At 48.1% G+C, this 20559-nt stretch overlaps 1 protein-coding gene across 1 annotated transcript in view; it reads left to right on the plus strand.

The window, feature by feature from the left end:
• The window catches only part of TENM4 (teneurin transmembrane protein 4), a 756175-nt gene extending 750584 nt beyond the window's left edge, over positions 1-5591 (plus strand). Inside the window, 1 exon segment of the mRNA XM_059708328.1 lies at positions 390-5591. Within this exon segment, the coding sequence (XP_059564311.1) occupies positions 390-1148 (759 nt within the window). The 3' untranslated portion in view covers positions 1149-5591.
• The last annotated feature ends 14968 nt before the right edge of the window (positions 5592-20559 follow it).

Here is a 20559-nt window from a genome sequence, read left to right on the forward strand (position 1 = left end):
GGACATGTTAGCTACAGCTATTACTGCTCTGAGGCCACCAGGGATCACTTTTGACTGCAGTTGTTTGTTGGCATATCTGTCTTTCCCATTAAAGGATGAGTTTTTCAAGGGTAGGATAGCATCGGATTCATTGTTGTATCTCCGGTGCCCAGGAAAGGACCCGGCACAGAGAAGATACTCCCTGAACAGTTTCTGAATGGGTGAAGGGATGGAGAGGATGGCTGGATGTTCCAGTGATCAGGAGTAGAGCCACGTGCTACATCTTATATAAATATAGATTTGACTTAGTCATGTGAACTGATTCTCCAGGCCTTTGTCTTTTTTTCCTTTGTCTCACTCTCTTTTTCTCTACCCATCTCTCTCTCTCTCTCTTTCTCTCTCCTCATCAGTCTATCCTGGGGGTACAGTGTGAAGTGCAAAAGCAGCTCAAGGCCTTCGTCACCCTAGAACGTTTTGACCAGCTCTATGGCTCCACAATCACCAGCTGCCAGCAGGCCCCAAAGACAAAGAAGTTTGCATCCAGTGGCTCAGTCTTTGGCAAGGGGGTCAAGTTTGCACTGAAGGATGGCCGCGTGACCACAGACATCATTAGCGTGGCCAACGAGGACGGACGGAGGGTTGCCGCCATCTTGAACAATGCCCACTACCTGGAGGACCTGCATTTCACCATCGGCGGGGTGGACACCCACTACTTTGTGAAACCAGGGCCTTCGGAAGGCGACCTGGCCATCCTGGGCCTCAGCGGGGGGCGGCGAACCCTGGAGAACGGGGTCAACGTCACCGTGTCCCAGATCAACACGATGCTCAGTGGCAGGACTAGACGCTACACGGACATTCAGCTCCAGTACGGGGCCCTGTGCTTGAACACCCGCTACGGGACGACCTTGGATGAGGAGAAAGCGCGGGTGCTGGAGCTGGCCCGGCAGAGAGCCGTGCGCCGGGCGTGGGCCCGCGAGCAGCAGCGACTGCGGGAAGGGGAGGAGGGCCTGCGGGCCTGGACAGAGGGGGAGAGGCAGCAGGTGCTGGACACAGGGCGGGTTCAAGGCTACGATGGCTTCTTCGTGATCTCCGTGGAGCAGTACCCAGAACTGTCAGACAGCGCCAACAACATCCACTTCATGAGACAGAGCGAGATGGGCCGCAGGTGACAGAGAGGACCACGGCCCGGACTTCTTGCCAAAGACAGCTGCTCTTTTGTGGCCGCACACCTGACTGTGTTGTACTTTAAAAAAAAAAAAAAACAATTCCTTTTTTTAAAACAAGTGCAGAAAAGAAACAAACAAAAGAAAAAGATACTGGTTGCATTGTAACTCATGCAACATTCGTTTTTTTAAGAAAAGAAAAACACAAAATTGGCCTTCACACATTTTTTGCAAAGAACAGAAGGTATTTTTTTTCTGTAGTGTGATCACAATGAAAACTTTATTGTCTTTTGTTCCCTTTTCCTTGAGGATTTTTCCTTGTTGTTTGGGGTACATTTCTTCTCTTTGAGACGCATTCCTTGGGATGTGTCCTTGTCTGTCCCTTGGTACCCAGTGTGATGTGAGACGCGAATGTCTGTGCTAACTTGTCTCATGTGCAACCCTTTCCTCAGTGGGCGTCGGGCAGGAGTGAGGGGTGCAGGTAACAGGCCAGCACCAAACTTCTAAGGGGCCCTGGAAGGAGGGTCTGCCAGACCTGAGGATCCCCGGCTAAGCTCCCGCAGATGAGTGGTGGCTTTTTATTCACTGTGTTCCATGCCTCCGGAGAACCACAGATGGCTTCGTCTTTCTCCGGGGGGGTTTCATGATGTCATTCAGCACCTCTTTCAAGCTGCCCCAAACTCCTGCTCAAGCTTTATATTTTGATGCTAAATGAAAAGCCCCGCCCCTTTTTGCAAATCCTGTGTAGTTGTTGGTGCCACCCACAGGCTGGGATGGAGAAAGTGTCTGCCAGGTCCTTTCCCCGAGTCTGGTGACATAACGTCCTGGGACTAAGAGCCTCGTCCTCCAGGACGACTGTGGTTGGTTGGTCCTCCCACGATGTTCTTTATTCATCTCCTCTTCTCTCCCAAAGTCAGACGTGAGAACCAGCACTGCAAAGCAAGCCCTCAGTGTGGGCACCATGTCCAGGGAGGGGAAGGCCACCCAGGGCAAAAGATGGCAATGATGGCACGGGTACCAGCATGCCTTCCTAGGTGAAGCCCTCTCCCCACGACGCTGGGCGCCTTCCCGCCACTGCTCAGCTGCCACCACTGAGACATTGGAGTGTGGAGAGAGGTGCTTGGTGGCCTTTGATTCTGGAACGATGTTTAAGAAAAAGTCAGCCAAAGAGAGGAAGGCACCAGCCAAGCCTCCCTCTAACCAGCTTGCCCATATGGGCTCCTGCAAAACGGAATGCAGCAGGAGAGGCGTTCGGGAAACTCCTCCCGTGAAGCCCCCCCCCCCCCCCCAACCCCGGAGGAGCCCAATGATGGCTTCAAAGAAAGAGGGAAAAGGAAGAAGGGAAAGAGCTGCTTTGAGGCGGCCTGGTGATGTCGCGCAACCCCGCCAGGTTTGAGGGCCGTTCCTGAGGCTGGTGCCCATGGATCCTGGAGGTTGTCCCTGTGCAGACATACCGATGCCTGAGGTCATTGGGAGGAGGCTCCAACCCTGTCAGGAGTGGGTACAACCCATACCGGGAGGGCACAGCAGGGGAGAGGCAGCAGCCAGCCAGGCCAGAGGAAGCATGGAGGGGAGGGTAAGGCAGCAAGCGCTGGGAGCTTCTGGGTCCTGGTTCATCTGCCCACTTACCAGCATCATCACCACCACTCACAGGAAGCTCTGGGAGACCAGGAGGGGAAGCCGCAGGCTTCCCGTGGAGCTGGGCTTCTTAGAAAACGGGACTGTTATGGGTTACATTTACATTAAGTGTGGGACATGAATTCTGAGTCTGAGCTGTTCTCCGTGGCAACCCTGTTGGACTGATAAGCTCATGGCACCTTTATGGCCTTACTCGCAGTCTTCAGAATATTACGCAAGTTAATGAAACCAGGAAGGTCTCTCGCTGCACGAGAATCGGAGCGGCGGGAGCCCGGGCTCTGCCTGGCAGAGGGAGGCACCCACAGCTTCTCGGGATAGGACGTCTCGCCTTATGTCATCCCACTGGGATCAAAGGATGTGTTTCGCTAAGTGCTCTTCCTGTTTCCAAAAAAAAAAAGTCATGCCGCTGCGACAGGGCGCCGAGGCCTGTGGGTCCACTGGTGGCCCAAGTCAGACGCAGAGCTTCTCGGGTCCACTGTACAGGGCGGGAGCTGGGGGTGGGCTCCATCCCGCAGGAGCCTTCTCAGAGGGGATGGGAAACAGCGTGGCCTGCAGAACGCGGCTTTTTATGCAAAATGGGCTTCTTCCTCTCCAGACGTACTCTTGCCATAGGGGCCCGTGGACAAAGCTCTCCTTCAATAGGCCCAGTTGATCTGTTCCATCCTGGCTGCCGGCCATCAGTCAAGACCTGCTGGGGACGTCCACTTGGAGGCCAGAGACAGCGTGAGGGCCAAGGGAGCCATCTCCCTGCATCTCCCCAACCACTGACCTCACCAGCACCCTCACCAAAGTCATAGTGTGGACTTTTAAAGATCAAAAACACAGAATCACTCCTTTTCTTTAAATGATTGGTGTTCTATTTTTTCCTGGGCTGCCTACCACCAAGGCGGCCCAGCTTCTGTGCAGGGAGAAGCTGAAGCACCCCAGGCTTTAGGGAAAGGATCTCAGGTGAGGAGTAGGCAGCATCAGGCACCTGGTTCACTTCAGTGCTGTTGCTATTGGAGACGTGCTTCTGGCTCTGGTCTTGTTGGCTGGTTCAGAGTTGGTTTCCTTTTGGGCTGGCAGGTGACTCTCTGCGTCCCCTCTCAGACTGTCCTCCTGCTGAGACCAGCAACCCCACCCTCACAGCAAGAGGGAATCTGAAGGCATAAGCCAGAGGTCCCTGTGCCTGTTTAGTGGCCTCCAGGCATCAAATGCCAACTTTGATGGCACCTGCCCTTTTAGTACCACTCAACCAAAATGTGTCCATCCCCTGGAGCCGCCAGCCATCCTTCCTGGCCCCATGTTCATGACTCTGCAGGATGTCATAATAAAATTTACCTTGCAAGAGTTCTCTCCCTTCTTCACAGCTGCCCCCAGCTCCTCACCCTCAGCCAGCCCTCTGCCATCGCCTGGAATAGGACTTTTGTGATACCCCAACTTTGTTTTTATTGGATAAGATTTCCACTTCACCCACGCTCCAGACACAGCTCTGGATTTGGAGCAATCCCTGAGAAACCAACCCGAGGCTGAGACTGGCCAGGAGGTGTGCCTGTCAATCATCAGGGTGGGGCGGGGCTGGGAGCCAAAGGTGAGGAAAACTGGGCCGTGGTTTTATAGACACATAACAAGGAGTCAGATTAATTTTAAAAAAGAAAGGACCTTTTCAGCTCTGACTTTTAAGTGCCACCTGTGTAGCGGGCAGGAGTTTCCATTATGCAGAGGCGAGGCTCTCAGTGTGAAATCTTAGAACCAGTTTCGCACCTGCAGCCTGGGTTTGGGGTTACCACGTGGTGAGGGCAGCGGCGCTGAGCTTGGGCCCAGGAGGAAGGAGCTTGCCAGGCCTCAGCGAGGTCCCCAGCTTTGGGGTTTGAGCTCCTGATATTCAAAATCAATTCTTTTCTTCATTCCTCACAGCAGCTACCACCCCTGGTCCCCAGGGGGAGCCCACCTCCTGAGGGATCTCAGAAGGAGCCCAGGCTCTCCTTGGGGTCCTCACTAGGACTCCATCGAATGCCCATAATTCCCCGCTAGGTTTATACACTCCTCTCTCTTTTATTGGAGAGGAGAGGATTCAAAGAAAGAACTCTGGAGTTCAAGGCCCTTTCATTTAACCTTCAAATAACAGCAAACTCTAATTTTAAAGACTCATTGCTCAGGTGATTGAAACTTTATCCTCTCTACCCTTTTTTACATTCTCAAAAACCAGCCTTGTGTACTTGACCGCCCCAGACAGCGGTGAGCTCCTAGGTTTCATCATGAATGTGGAAGATCAGAGCGGGGGGAGGCCTAGGTGGGGCCAACATTGGGTTTCTTACCCCCTCTGGGATGCCAAAAGCATGATACTGGGCCACCCCTGGGTCCCCAAGAAAATGTGATTGATTCTGAGGGCAAACTGCCAACAGAGAACCAACTCCTGGGCAGCCCGGCTAGCCTGTGGGAAGCTGGGTCCCAGAGGTCAGGCGGCGCCCCGAGCCCAGGATTCCCCAGAATCCCACGTTTCTGAACCTGCCTGTCCTCGAAGACTCCTGAACCCGCAGCCTGGGCAGAAGGACTCTCCGAGCTGCCTCTGATGACCAACACTGGAGACTCTGGCCTTACCATGCGGAACTAGTTTTCCTGAAGTCTGGAACTCATTTTTGAGAAATTTTTTTCTCAACACATTTGTGTTTCTAACACTGTATTCCTGACTGTGTAAATACCGACAAGGCTGTACATAAATGCAGATGTAGATACCTTCTAGAAAAAACAAAAAAAGAGGCATAAAATACAAAACCAGAAGTGACCCCGTGTAGCCTTTGTTGACAAATAAAAGAATATTTTGTGTTTCAAGGTGTCGGGTGGCCTTTGTTGAGAGAGTAGGGGCTGCCTACTCTCAGGGCACCACTGCCCAGACTGAGTCAGCCCTTCTAGATGCCGCTCCTCCCAGGTCGCCTGCCGGACGCTGGTCCTTGGCCCCAAAGTCCCTCTTAATCCCTCCAGGTGACAACTGACACGGAGAGGCACTTCCAGAGGACACGAGACCCTGGATATCATGGATGGTCATGGATGTCAAAGTGATGTCAGCTCTGTCCCACTGCTGCCCCAGGCCACATCCCTGTACTGTCCTTACTGGCCTTGGGGACAGACTCCAAGGGGGTGGGGGGGGAGGCGGACACTGCCCTGAAGAGAGAGCCTGTGTCTGCCCCTGGGCACAGAGCTGTCCACGATGCCACAGCCGTCCACGTGGGGTGTCACCGTTGCACTTTTAAAAATAAATGAATGCACATCCATCATACAAATTATAGCCACATAACACAACTTGGGGGGGGAAAGGAAGAAAATTCCTTTACAACTGTTTTTATTTATTTTTCCTCTGTGTTCTTAATGTATCTTTTTCTAAAAATATGTATCTAAAGTAATCACAGCATACAGGTCATTTTTCACTCTGCTTTTCTCACTTAACCTCACATTTAACCTTTCAGTTCTAGAATTCCCGGATGACAGCTGGTCACTTAGGAAAGTACATGTGCTAAGCTCAGCTCCCTGGTGTGAATGGCAAACCTTATGAAAATTCAGTAATTGAGGACAGGAGTAAGAGCAGAAGGCTCATTGCTCTCGCCTTAGCCTCGGCACTGGCCCGTCACCAGGCCCTCTGTGTAGGCGCCGTGAGCTCTCCACCAGGCAATCGGGAGCTCTCCACCGCTGGGAGCTCTGTGCCAGGCAGCCTGGAGCACTCCCGGCACCGCTGCCCAGACTGGCACTCTGGGTGGTGCCAGGAGGCACCTGCCTGATAGGAAAAACCTGCTTTTGGAGACAATTTGGGAGCAGAACTTGGCTCTAGCACTCACTGTGTGATCTTAAGCAAGTCATTTAACTCCCCAAGGCTGGGTCTTCCATCTGTAATGAGAGTGTGATGGTACATAACCTCCAGTTGCTGCTCAGATCACCTTGAAGGAGAGGGTAAGTAATGGCACACATTGCTCAGAGCACAGTAGGTCTTCACCCACGTAAACTTTCTACCTCACACCGCCCTCCCCAGTCCACCACCTTCCTGCCAAGCCCTGGTGCTCTTTCCACACACCCGTGGTTCCCAAATTGGGCTGCATCAGGCTCACCTGGAGGCTGATCTAGACAGACTGCTGGGGCCAACCCCAGAGTTTTCGAATCAATGGGTCTGCAGTGGAGCTCCATAATTTGCATTTCCAATGTGTTTCCAGGTGACACTGCATAAGCTACTTAGGGTGGCACCTCAGATGCCCTTAGTGAACGGAACCTCCCACTTCCAGCCAGTAGAGCCAGAGCCGGTGCATCGGGTCCTCCGCTGCCACGCCCCCGCTCTTCCCCACTACACTACAGTCAGCTGCCCAGGCACGCCCCGCCCCCACCGTATCCTCTGACGTCCACACGTGTGCGTCATTGCACACAAGCCTCTGAGCCCAGCAGAGGCCCTCTCTCAGAAGCACTCGCCAAGCACCTGCCACGTGCCTGCCCTTTGCAAGGCTGGGTTTCTTGGGGTGTGAGCTCCTAAGGCTATGACTATCTAACACAGAGCCCAAAGCAGGCGCTCGGCTGCGGGTCACCTGAGGTCAGCCTTCCCTTTGCCTTGGGGTCCCTTTCTCTGGTGCATTTGAGAAAGGGGACGGTTGTCTCCTGTCTCTGAATGGAGCCACCCCTCCTCTGAACTGGGGGTTGCGCCTCCCTCCCCTACATCCCTGGCAAATCTGTTGCAGCTGCCACCGGCCTTGAGAAGGGAAGAAGAGGGGAGAACAGAGGCACCTCTTCCCCAGAGTGCCCTGGCCCTCCCTGCCCTCTGCAGCCTGGCCTCAAGGTCGCACAGGTGATTCTTGCTCTCCTGACCCATTGGCAGCCTTGGAGAATACTACAACATGGAGGAAAGCAACTTTAAAAGTGAGTACTGGTATGCCTGTTCTATATCAGGAGCATCTAGGCCCGAGGGGAGGTGCCTCTCCAGGGGAGGAGTACCTAAGAGTTAAACCTTACAGGCTTTCCACTTGGGCTCATCCCACCCTGACCTGGTCCCAGGCCTCACGCCGGCCTCTCTGTGGGTGTCTCTCCTTCCAACCTCACCCTGGAAATCTCACCATGCGGGGAACTCCATCCCAACTGAAGGGTGGGCGGGCAATCAGTGTTTATTTCTCAGGTCTGAATTCATCAGTCTGGAATAGCCCAGGATGGGCTTCAGCCACTGCCCCCAGGCCAGTCTCCTTTCAAGAACTTAAGGGCACTAGGACTTGCAAAGACATCCTTATCTTTCAATAATCTAAAGCTTACTTGTGGACACACACGCCTCAAGCCAGGTCAAATATCAGTTCTTAGGAGCAGTGGAGTCCTCAGTGTATCAGGCAGAATAGAAGCAGTGTCCTACCTCCCTATAATCTGCAAGCCCTCTCCAGCCCACTGGGAAGTAAGCACCTGACCTGCTAGGCTGAGCACGTGGGCCTTTTCTTTGTCATCCTCTCTGCAGCCTTCAAAATATGCTCATCCCACTCTCCTGGGACCAGGTTCTTAGGGTGAAAATCTCTTCCCCAGTCTGTGAGATGAGAACAGAAGAAATGGAGTCATTATTTCAGATACAGACACTTATTATATGACTGAGTGGGTGGGTGGATAAGTAGATGGAAAGAGAATGGATGATTAAACCAATGAATAGCATAGCCAAGCCCTACAGGAGGAATTGCAATTAATCAAACATTTAATGAGCACTTCACACATGTAACCTACGCAGCCTTCCAGAACCCATAGATGTAACACAGGACCCTTTGCTTGTACATAGTACCACTCAATTGCGGGGGCGGGGGGCGGGGGGGAGGGGTTCTGGAGAGATTCAGAAAACAGACTGAGATACCAAGAGCATGCGCTCTGTGTCACTGCTCCAGAGGCCTCAGCCACCAAGCTTGCTAGAACTCCAAAGTCTGGTGAAGGAGCAGGAACTTTCCAGGGTTTGCCCTGGGAGAGGTGGCCAGAGGCCCAGTCCCTGGAGTCAAGAGGCACCATAAGTCTGAGCTCAATCTCTAGGGAATAGGGAGTTGCCAGTTTCATAGCAGAAGCACAGCAAGGCAGCCAGGTGCCCCAGGCACTGCAGTGTCCCCATCCATGTCCAAGGGTCAGGTCCAGAACCTGAGAGGAGGTGTCCGGGTTCGGCAGCTGGGCTGGGCAGGTGCCCCACATCCATACTTTAGGGCTGGGGAACCTTTTTTCTCTAAGGGCCATTTGGATATTTATAACATCATTCTCGGGCCGTACCAAATTATCAACTTAAAAATTAGCCTGCTGTATTTGGTCAAATATGTAATTAACTCACCCCTAGTGCCTTGGCAAGGCCAGACCAAATGATTTTGTAGGCCTTTTACTGCCCACGGGCTGGACATTCCCCACCCCTGCTTCCGTGATTCTGCAACAGCAGGCCAGCCCCAGCTCCCGCTCCTGCCGTGGCTCCGGCTCCTAATGTGCGCCTGCCTGGTCAGCCTGATTGCAGCTAAAGATTCAGGGACTCCAGCCAGCTTTGAGGGATGGGAGGAAGTGGCCAAGTGCTAAGAAAGTGGTTCCAACAAACATCACTTTCCCACAATGCCAGAAAAGGGGGGCTCGGGGTGGGCTGGGTGGGGAGAGGAAGGAATCTGAGAATATTTCCTGGAAGAGGTGGGTTTGGTGAGAAGGGATTAGATGAGAGTGAAAGACATTCCTGGTGGGAGGAAGGTGTGCTGTTTGAGTGGGCCGGGGGGAGCCTGGGCCTCCAAGCCCTGCGCCTGTGAACCTGGTCTAGGAAGGCATAAAGCCCCAAATTCCCAGGGATCCGATCCAGCAAGGCTCAACTTTTTGAGCACAGCAAACACATGACGATTGATATTTACATGCAGGAACCACCCCATGGGTATATCTTGGTTTGGGATAATCAAGGGGTAGGTATGTGCAAATCCGAGCTAGCCGAAATGCATCCTCTTTCTCCCCCTTTAAAATCATCTTGGCATGCAAGTGAGGGAGAATGAACCTATTACAGGGGTAACTTGGAACGCACTCTAATTTATACAAAAGGAATTATTTTGCAAAGCTGCACTTTATTATTCATAATGACTTAACTTCTGACACATGGCATCACTGTTTATAGTAAATAACATGAAAATGGGGAACCATCGCTCCCTCCTTTTTTCCTCTCTTTCTATCTTGAGTGGGGGAGTTCCTCATAAGGAGATCCTGAATAAGAAAGGATTTGTCTGAAGTAAGTTATTAGGAAGTGGGCCCCAGAAAAAGCTGGCAGATAACGGAAGGTGAGGGACAAGAAAGAAAAGGGGGCCATCAAGAGCTTGGGATGAAGCAACGTCCTAGGAGAGCAAACTCTTGACTCAGTCCAGTGGGGCAGCTAAGTCACACCTGAGAGTGTCCCCAGCTGGGCTGAAGTATTTACACCTCTGCACCTGTCATCGTGGGGCAAGGGCTGCCCCTGGTGATGTCGGGACGTCATTTCCCAGTGACTTCGGGCTCTCTGTGCTCTTGGCAAAGGGAGGTCCAGCAGGCTGAGGACAGCCCACCTACAAAGAGTCGCAGGTGCTGGCTGTTGGGCATGAAAGCACACAGCTCTCATTCATTTCAATCCGAGGGGGCGGTGGAGTCTCGCAGCACCTGTTGTGGTTTCATTTCCTGCCTCATGGTGGGCGCCTAGTAAACTCTGGCTGGCTGTTGGCTAGGGACAGATGCATCCAGGAGAACAGAAGACCATAATCCCACACATTACGTGAACAGAGGGCAGAACCCCACCTGTTTTGCTGACCACTGTATCCCTGGCACCTGGCACAGGAAGTGTTCCTATGCATTTGTTGGATAACGAATGAATGCATTTCCCCCATGGATACTCTGTGACCTCAGAGCTTCTCCAGGGCCTCCCTAGTTTGTCTTTCATTGCTTACCTGACTCGGTTGATGCTGCCAGAGACCATGGAGCACCCTGGGGCCTCACCACATGGTGACTCTCCTCACTGAGCAAGCACTGCCCAACCATTAGGCCTAACATCTGCCTGCTCTCTGCTGATCAGATGCTTCTGAAGATAAGCAGTGTGGCTCAGTGGGGAGAGCACAGGGAGACACAGCAGGCATGGGCTCCAGACCCAATGCTTTCTACATAAATCTCGTTAGAATTTACAGCAGTATTCGTGGTGGGTGGTGCTACCTCCCATTTTGTAGGTGAGGCCTGGAGATGTTCATGATTTGTGCTAAGTAATAGAATCAGAATTTGAATCCAGGTGTGCCTAACTCCAAATTCTAGGCTGTTTCTCTCATATCTTACAATTGGGGAGGAAGGGCATTTCTGATGTGAAGGGCTGCACACACGGAAAAGTCTGATGATGGCCAGTCACCTGTCAAGCAGCCAGTGGGTCACCTGATGACTATTCAACAGGCACAGGGACCATCTGAGACTTTGCTCAACTCCACACTCTGGGCTGCCTGGTGGGCGTGCAGCCTGTGCAGTCACACAGGGCCCTGGAGTCATAGGGGCCCCACTCTTGGTTTCATGCTCTGCTGTCTCCATCTTGAAACTTAACTGTTTCTTAACCAGGGGTCCTGTATTTTCATTGTGCCCTGGACTATGCAAGTTATATAGCCAGTGCTCTCCACACTGCTTAGCCAGTGGGAAACCTTCAGCATTTCTAGGACATTCTCAGGGTGCTGAGGCAGAGGGTGATCCCTGAGAGCCCAAGGGGTGCTGTGGGTGATAAATCCCCTACATATCTTTGGGGACCTGACATCGGCCCACCCTGCTGACACCATGCCAGGAAATCACCACTCGGTGGTAAAAATCTCAGTCCACTAAAGTGGCAGACACCTGGGAAAGGAGGTGTGAGGACAGTGGGGCACAAAGAAGGTAGCAGGCAGTTCCACCTGGATGAGGGGGCTTCCAGAGGGAGATGACACCTCGACTTATGAGAAAGGAATGAAGAAGGGTATGGCAGCTGAGAGCAAAGTGAGGTAAAGACATGAGACCTCCTGTGGGTATCCTGGCAGGTCTCCTGGGCAAAGCAGAGGGGGCTCTCAGGAATCAGGACCAGACCTGTAGGCAAGGACAGAACAACCTGGCTTAACTCCCTGCCTCCACCCCTAAGTTTCTGTGCTCCTGCCCCATGTACATTCTCCTGGCTCAGTCTCCATTTCTACCCAGAATCTTACCAGATGGCTGGAATTTTTTGAGATGAGGCTTTTGATTTTCTCCAGATACATGTTTATCTGCTCTTCCACTCTATTGTACAGGGCAGGTGATGAGCTTTCGCCCTAAAGATTTCTTCACTTCGATGGCACCACCTAGTGGTAGTCTGTCACAAAGTCCCATCTCTCCAGACAAACATACAGAAAAACATGGTGAGATCATGTAAGACCGTAATAATCCCCCGTCCCTGCCCCTGCACTTGTGTGGTTCACACTGGAATCCTTTGGACCTGAACAACAGCCCCAAAGTTGAGCAATGACTCTTGGAAGATGCTCCCCAAAGTACCACATACACATCAGAAAGGGGACAGTGTTCCAGAGGTCCTTTCCTCCCCTCCTCGGTGCCTTCTGAGTCTTGCGCCACTTTGAGGAGGGCCCCTCGATCCTGAATGTACTGTCCCTAGCAACACACGATGACTTCAGAGGCCACTGCTCAGCCTGGGGTTAGAAGAAGGTGGACAAAGCAGTACTCATGACTCATGGGCTTGGAGACTTACCTTAGGCCTCTCCAATCAATAACAATGATCTCAATAACCAGAAGGCGGAGGCAAAGAAGAGGAGCCGGAGGGGAGGCTGTTGTTTCTTGAGAGCCATCCCCTGTGCCAGACAGGCACACTAGGCTCTTTAGGTATCTTCCTTGAATGCATTTCTGCAAGGGCATTAAATCTGTCTCCGAGCCAGGCAAGGTCCCAATGACAACTAATAGGCAGTATGTGCCAGGCACTCTTCTAAGCAGTTTAAATGCATCTGCTTGCTTAGTCCTCACTACAGTAGGACCGGGGAGCTGCTGTTGTTATCCTCACTCTGGAGTTGCAGAAACGGAGGCACGTGTCCAAGGGCATGCAGCTAAGAAGTAGAAAAACAGACCTGCACCTAAGCAATCCAGTTCCAGGGCACGCACTGGTAATCCCTTCCCAGGCCACCTGTTTGAGAGGCAAAAAGAAAATACACATGGCCTGACCTAGAGTCTGCTGGGAAAGAACAATATGTGCTTGAATGTCCAGAATGCGTTCACTTCTTTACTCACCCGACAAACTTTTCCTGAAGGACATCTCAGGCGTGGGTGGTGTGTACGTGTACATTACCCCAGCGTGATAGGGAAGAGAAACTGAACCAAGGTGGACCTGTACACACGTGATTCAGGATGGAGCAGGAGGCACTGGGACAAGAAGCCGAGTCTAGGTACAGCATTCAAACTGTGGTCTAACTGAGTCTACGAAATACCCAGCAAATAATGAATCCTAAGAAAACTGCCACTAGCACCCTGATTATATCTAAGAAGCTCTGCTGATTCTCTCCCTTCAGCTTTATGCCTCCTACGCAGAAGGAGAAGGGGAACACTATGATGAGGCAGGACCCTGCTTCTCCCAGCAAAACAAGACTAGTTCTCTTGTGGTGCCAGGGTTCCAGATAGGCTGGCCAGAGCTGCCATCTACTGGCCAACCATACACACTGCAGTGGATACTGCCAGGGTCCCGCCTTCCTGCCCAGGTGCAGGAGGAAAGGGCAAGGTAGATGAATCCTTTGATCCTTGAGCAGCCCTGAGAGAGAGGCTGTCATCGCCTGTGACAAGAGGCAGTAATAGCATTCATTTACCATTTTTCCGGGCACTGTGTTTAGCACTCTACATTCATTATAACCTCCTTGAATCTTCTCCAGAATCCCCTAAGATTTATCCCCTTTTACTTATGTCTCTGAAGCCCCTTCATCTGTAATAGTTTCACCTTCTCCTTTGAGCCATTTATTTGTTGGCGATGCCATGTCATTTGTACTACAGAAGGTCTCACGACCTGGATTGGGATGACAGCTCATTGCAGTGTCGTTCACTCTTAGCCGGCAGGTACTCTAAAGGCTTAGTGAAATTCAGGCTCCATTGTCTCAAGCAAGACTAATTCATTTGTACTTTCTGTTGTATCTCCACAGGATGCACATAATGCGTGGTTGTCCTCTTTCTAGTGATGTTAAAACAGTGCAAAAATGCTAAGTCTATTATGCCTTTAAGTGGAATTCTTCTTTAAAAAAGAATATTCAGGTTCTGGCTCCAGCTAACGTGGAATCAGCAGCAGGCAGGTTTGGGGCAGGGCCGAGGTGAGACCAGAATTCTGAGTGGCTCTGAATTGGCAAGGAGCTTACCTTTTCTCCCCCTCCCACCAATCCACCCCTACAGGATCCCCCAGCCTCGACCCAAGCCATCCAAAAACCCCAGAGTGAGCTTCAGCACAGACAGAACTCTAGGAGAAAGCCTCTGTTTCAGGCTCGAGGAGTAAAAAAGGGGTGTCTAGAGAGTGGCAGCTCTGCCCCGAGACACCCAGGACTCTAAGGGAGGAGGGATGGTCTCAAGACTGTGAGTGAATGAATTGTCTGCTACTTTTTTTTCTCTGTCCTCCCACCAGACAGCCCCAAATACAGTTACAGTAGTTGCAAGAAGCGCATGTCAGAAGAGGGGTAAATAAAGCCTCAGATTTCTGGGTGAAAACCAAAAAGGGAGCCTCGGGGAACCAGGAAGTACCAGGGGGACCGTGGAGCGGGAGGAGCTTAGGACAGTGGACCCATAAGTATCCGAGAAGCCCTGGGCCCACTCCAAGCTGCACACACAGAGAGCCAGCTCTTGGCAGTCTACCGGAACTTGAGAACTGTACTGAGAAATAGACCATGGCCCCTGTCCCAGACTGGCCGTCGGGTGGCGCACATGCAGAACAGAACTGTGCTAAGCCTGGGAAAGTCTTTGAAAAGTGAACACGGAAACCACAAGCCACAGGAGGTTGGCCAGAACTGGTGGCCTGAACCCAACCCGGTCAAACACTCCCTTTTGAATTATTTTTTTTTTTTACCTCTCCCTAGAATTGGAGTAAGATACAAGGCTCATAACATAATATTCAAAATATTCAGGATACTTGGCATATGAAGAACCAGAAATATCTCAACTTGGCCAATACTGAGATGACGCAGTTGCTGAAATTACCTAACAAAGGCTTTAAAGCAGCTAGACAAAAAGTGCTCCACAAGTAAGGGTGAACGCTCACGAAGCAAATGGAAAAATAGAAAGTCTCGAAAATAAATGAGATGAGGAAGAACCAAAGGGAAATTTTACAGCTAAAAAATACATGAACAACACGTTTTAGTAAAAACTCAGTGGATAAGCTCAGTATGGCGGAATGAAGGGGACCTTGGAGATAGATTGATGAAAGTGTCCAATTGGAACAACTGGATAGATTGAGAGGCTCTGTGGGGTTACACGAAAGGTCTAACATTTGTGTCACTGGAGTCGGAGACAGAGAGGATGCAGTGCAGTGCAGAAAATGTGCTTGAAGAAAGAAAAGCTGAAAACATCCCAAATTTGGAAAATCCCAAATCCCAAACAATATAAATGGCTGCCTGCCAAGCCTGCTGGCATTTGGGGGGCTGTTCATGAATCTGCAGGGCCACAGCTGATGAGTCATGACCGACACAGGTAATTCCGCACAGGAAAAGGTAGGAACACAAGCCTGAGTGAAGAACTGAGAACTCTTAGTAAACGAAAGTTCATTGTTAAATGAATGAACTAATCAGTAAGAGGGGGCCTTGTCCTGGCTGGTGTATCTCAGCGGTTAGAGCATTGGCCTGCTGACCAAAGAGTCGCAGGTCAGGGGCATGTACCTAGGTTGCGGGTTTGACCCCTGCCCCAACTGGGGCTCGAGCCAAGTGATCGGTGTGTCTCTCTCACATGCAGGCCTTGCTAAAAAGCACAAACATAGTCTGAAGAGACAAAGCAAACTTCAGAATGAGACTCAGATATGACAGAAAATTTGAAACTATCAGATAAGAAAATTAAAATAACTGTGACTGATATGCTAAGGGCTCTAATGAAAATGTGAACATGTAAAGCAGATGGGTAATGTAAGCAGAGAAATGGGAACTCTGAGAAAGAACCAAAAGGAAATTCTAGAAATTAAAAACAAAATAACAGCCCTAGCCGGTTTGGCTCAGTGGATAGAGCATCGGCCTGTGGACTAAAGGGTCTGGGGTTTGATTCCAGTCAAGGGCACATGCCAGGGTTGCGGGCTGGATCCCCAGTGGGGGGCGTACAGGAGGCAGCCGATCAATGATTCTTTCTCATTATTGATGTTTTTATCTCTCTCTCCCTCTCCCTTTCTCTCTGATATCAATAAAATATATTTTTAAAAAATAACAGAAATGAAGGAATGTTTGAAGGACTCACCAGCAAACTGGACAAAGCTGAGGAAAAAATCAACTACTTTGAAGATACTCAGAAACTTCACAAACTGAAAAGCAGAAGAAAAAAGAATGGGGAGAAAATTGGAATGGAATATCCATGAACTGTGGGATAATTACATCAGGTATAACACATGTGATGTGCAATAGAATGCCAGAAGGAGGAGAAAGGGAAAAAAGAATAGAAGAAATATTTGAAGTAACAAATGGCTGATAAATTTTCAAAACGAATGGCAGGCACCACACTGCAGATCTAGGAAGCTCAGAAAACATCAAGCTTTTTTTTTTTATAAATTCCAAAAATTTTTTTAAAATGATACACAGGTATATTGAAACTACAGAAAAATCAAAGACAAAGAGAAAAATCTTGAAGTAAGCCACAGGATAGGGGGGAATATTTACCTATAGAAGAATAAGGATAAGAATAATATCAGACTTTTCTTCAGAAACCATGCAAGGAAGAAGAGAGTGGAGTGAAGTATTTAAAATATATATTTTTTAAAGCACCAATCAAAAACTCTGTATCCAGTAAACATTTCTCTTTCAAAAGGAAAGGAGAAGTAAAGACTTCCTCAAACAAAAATTGAGAGAGTTTGTCACTGGTAGATCTGCTGTGCAGGAAATGTTAAAAGTTCTTCAGAGAGAAGGAAATGATATAGGTTAGAAACTCATATGAACATAAAGCAAGGAAGAGCATTATAGAAGGAATAAATAAAGGTAAAACATTTTTTAAATTTTTCTTATACTTAGTTGATCTAACAGATAACAATTTATTCAAAATAATAATACCAATAATGTATTCAGTGATGATAGCTTAAAGTTAAGTGAAATGATTGACTGCTATGGTATAAGAGTGAAAGACAAAGAAAGAACCAGGGAAACAAATAGAAAATAGTTCAAATAAAATGGATAGTAAACCAGCTATAATAATCAATAATCACTTTAAATTTTAATGTTCCAAATGCATCAAATAAAAGACAGACTGTCAGAAGGTATATTTTTTTAAAAAGCCCCAAGTATATGTTGTCTTCAAGAAACTCATTTTAAATATAAAGACACATTGAAAATAAAGGTATGGGAAAAGACTTACCATGCTGATACTCATCAACGGAAAGCTGGAGTAGCTACGTTACCTTCAGACAAAACAGGCTTCAAAGAAAGGAAAATTATCAGGGACCAAAAGGGGTATTACAGAGTGATAATGGGATCAATTATCAAGACATCTTCGCTTTTCAAATCAGTGGCTATTTGGTTGTGAACAGGATGATGGGGGTGGTTATGATAAAGGATACAAAAGAGGACCTGATTATAAAAAGTTCACAAGGAAACTTTTAGGGATGATGGACATGTTCACTCTCTTGACTGTGGTGAAGGTTTTATGGGCGGATAGCTATGTCAAAACTTGTCAAATCGTATACTTTAAATATGTGCAGTATGTCAATTACAATTCAGTAACGCTGTTTAAAATGTTTTTGAAAATGTATGTCATCATTATCCTGCTCTGACTCAAAGTCATTTTCTTTTTCACAGTTAAAGAATTTGGAGAACAGGAGAGGTTAAGTAACTTGTCCAAGATCACACGGCTAGTAAGTAGCTGTGTCAGGATTTGAAGTTAATTTGACTCTAACATTCATGCTTTCAACCACTTTGCCCGAGAGAATTAACGGAGGCCTGTGTCTCCATTTCCAGCTGTGGAGCTGACCCGGAGGGGGCGCTCAGTGAGTGTTGGCTGCTGTTGAAGTAGGACAGGCACACCTTCACACAATTCAGAGAGAAAAATTCTAGGAAAAACCAGAGGTATCTCAGTGTCACAGAAACCAGCTTTCATCTGTGCATGTGTAATGGGGGTGTGATCGGGACAGTCTGTGTGGATCACATTTGAGTCTCTGGGATCTGAAATTGGGCTCTTCCCTTATAGCCTCCCTGGGCCATTCCTACCCACACTGCCCAGCACCTGGCTTCCCCTTCAGAGCTCCCGTTCACACATAGTTGATACTGTAATCAGAAAGCACACCTGACTCAGATCATGAGGAAGAACATGCTCTGTCTCAAGGTGGAAACATGAATTCTAGAGTCAAACACCTGGGATTGATTGACAGTTCCATAGACATGTTAAGATTCGTTGTTCTAATTCTGAGAAGAATGGCATTGGTATTTATATTAGGATCACATATATTCTACATATAACTTTAGGTAGTCAGCACATTCTAACAAGACTAATTCTTCCAATCCATGAGCAAAGTATACTCTTCCATCTTTTGTATCTTGTTCAATTTCTTTTTCCAATGTCTTATAGTTTCAGAGTACAGGTCTTTCACCTTTTTGGTGAAATTTATTCCTGGCTATTTTATACTTTTTTATATAATTGTAAATGGGGTTGTTTGCTTAATTTCTTCTCCTGATCATTCATTATTGGTGTATATAAATGCAACAGATTTCTGTATATTGATTCTGTATCCTGCAACTTTACTGAAATTACTTATTCTAATCATTCTTTGGTGGAGTCTTCAGGGTTTTCTATATACAGTATCATGACATCTGCCAATAATGGGCATGTTATTTCCTTTAGATACCTTTTATATATTTTTTTTTGTCTTGTTTGATCGCTGTGGCTAGGACTTCTAAAGCTATGTTGAATGGAATTGATGATAGTGGGCACCCTAGTCTTGTTTCCTGAGTGAGTTTTAAGTGATATAAAATGTGTGGACTATCTTGCACAGGAAATGGCACCTACCACATGCACAATAGATTGTGGTTGCTGTTATCATTGTACCAACATCATTATTCTGTGCAAGGAATTTCACACAGTCATTTGTCAGGCACTGTACTAGATCACCACACAGTTGATTCATTGTTACTTTAAAAAGGAAGATATGCCCCATTGTTTTTGCATTGAATTTGGAGTGATCCTGCCCAAATCAGGAACCTTAGACAAGGTCTGGTCCACAGCAACTCTTCAGTAAGCGTTTAATAAGTCTGTCAACCCTACGCCAGGGCTTTCGTCTGCTGGTGGCAGGTCACCCTGTGTCCCTATTTAGGATAGTTTAGGCCAGTGGTTCTCAACCTTCCTAATGCCACGACCCTTTAATACAGTTCCTCATGTTGTGGTGACCCCCAACCATAAAATTATTTTCGTTGCTACTTCATAACTGTAATTTTGCTACTTTTATGAATCATAATGTAAATATCTGATATGCAGGATGTATTTTCATTGTTACAAATTGAACATAATTAAAGGATAGTAATTAATCACAAAACAATATGTAATTATATATGTTTTCTGATGGTCTTAGGCGACCCCTGTAAAAGGGTCATTCGACCCCCAAAGGGGTCGCGACCCACAGGTTGAGAACAGCTGGTTTAGGCTGAGAGAAGTGAAAATGCATCCCACAAACCACCAATAACATACATCTTTCCATGTAAAATAGTCTTGTTACCCACTTTCAGCTTGCCAATTGAACATTACTTTAGGACTGACTTATGCAACTTACTTACGCACAACTTAACATGAGAGTTGGGTATTAAAAGAAAACATATCTACTAGATGCAAATTAAATAATCTTATCCATGCATGCCTCTCTAGGTCTTCCTCACCTTCATGAACTGCCCAGGTCCTTCTGGGGGTCCCCAGCAAATGCTCAGCCTTCTGACCCAGCACACGGGTCCATTGATTTGCTAATACCTTCCTGTTACTTTGAAAATACTCATCATCCTTCAAGCCTCAGTTCCCTGGATGCCATCTGAGCTCCTGACTTCTGCATGTTTTCTCTGTCACCAGGTCCTAAACTGAATCCACAAAATGGGAGGCGCTATTTGCTCTGATTTCAAAGCTCTGGTTTTCTTCCCGCTTGATGCTTACTTTTCATTTGACTTGTTACAAAAAGAGAAGGGAAAGGGCTCTAGATTTCTTGAAGGGATCAGATGCTTTTACCTTCGGAACGCCTTTTATAATGTCAATATTTTAAAACTATCTAAACAGAGCAGATTTTTAAGCAAGCTTACAGATTAGGATCTTTGCAATATGTCACAGCTAAATGTCAGAACTGGGTAATGTCAACATTAATCAAAATGGCCAGGTGAGAATTGAAATGATGTAGGAACTACTCGGGTCCCTAACATTCAGAGGGTAATATTGTACTAGCAAATGTCAAAGTTAACTATGTTAGCCAACTAAACAGGGAACTTCCTGAGCATATGTTGGAGGTGAGCTGATCAGCATTGATATTAATCATATTTTGGACAATAGACAATCTATAAACACCCAGTTGGTATCAAGGGAGAAAACTGATTTTATTTTCTTCTATTGCTACTGAAAACTTTTCCATATTTCTTGCCATATTTTGTTTTGTTTTTTTAAATTAAATCTTTATTGTTCAGATTATTACAGTTGTTCC

Source organism: Myotis daubentonii, chromosome 9 (assembly GCF_963259705.1).
Source record: "Myotis daubentonii chromosome 9, mMyoDau2.1, whole genome shotgun sequence".
NCBI classification, from domain to species: Eukaryota; Metazoa; Chordata; class Mammalia; order Chiroptera; family Vespertilionidae; genus Myotis; species Myotis daubentonii.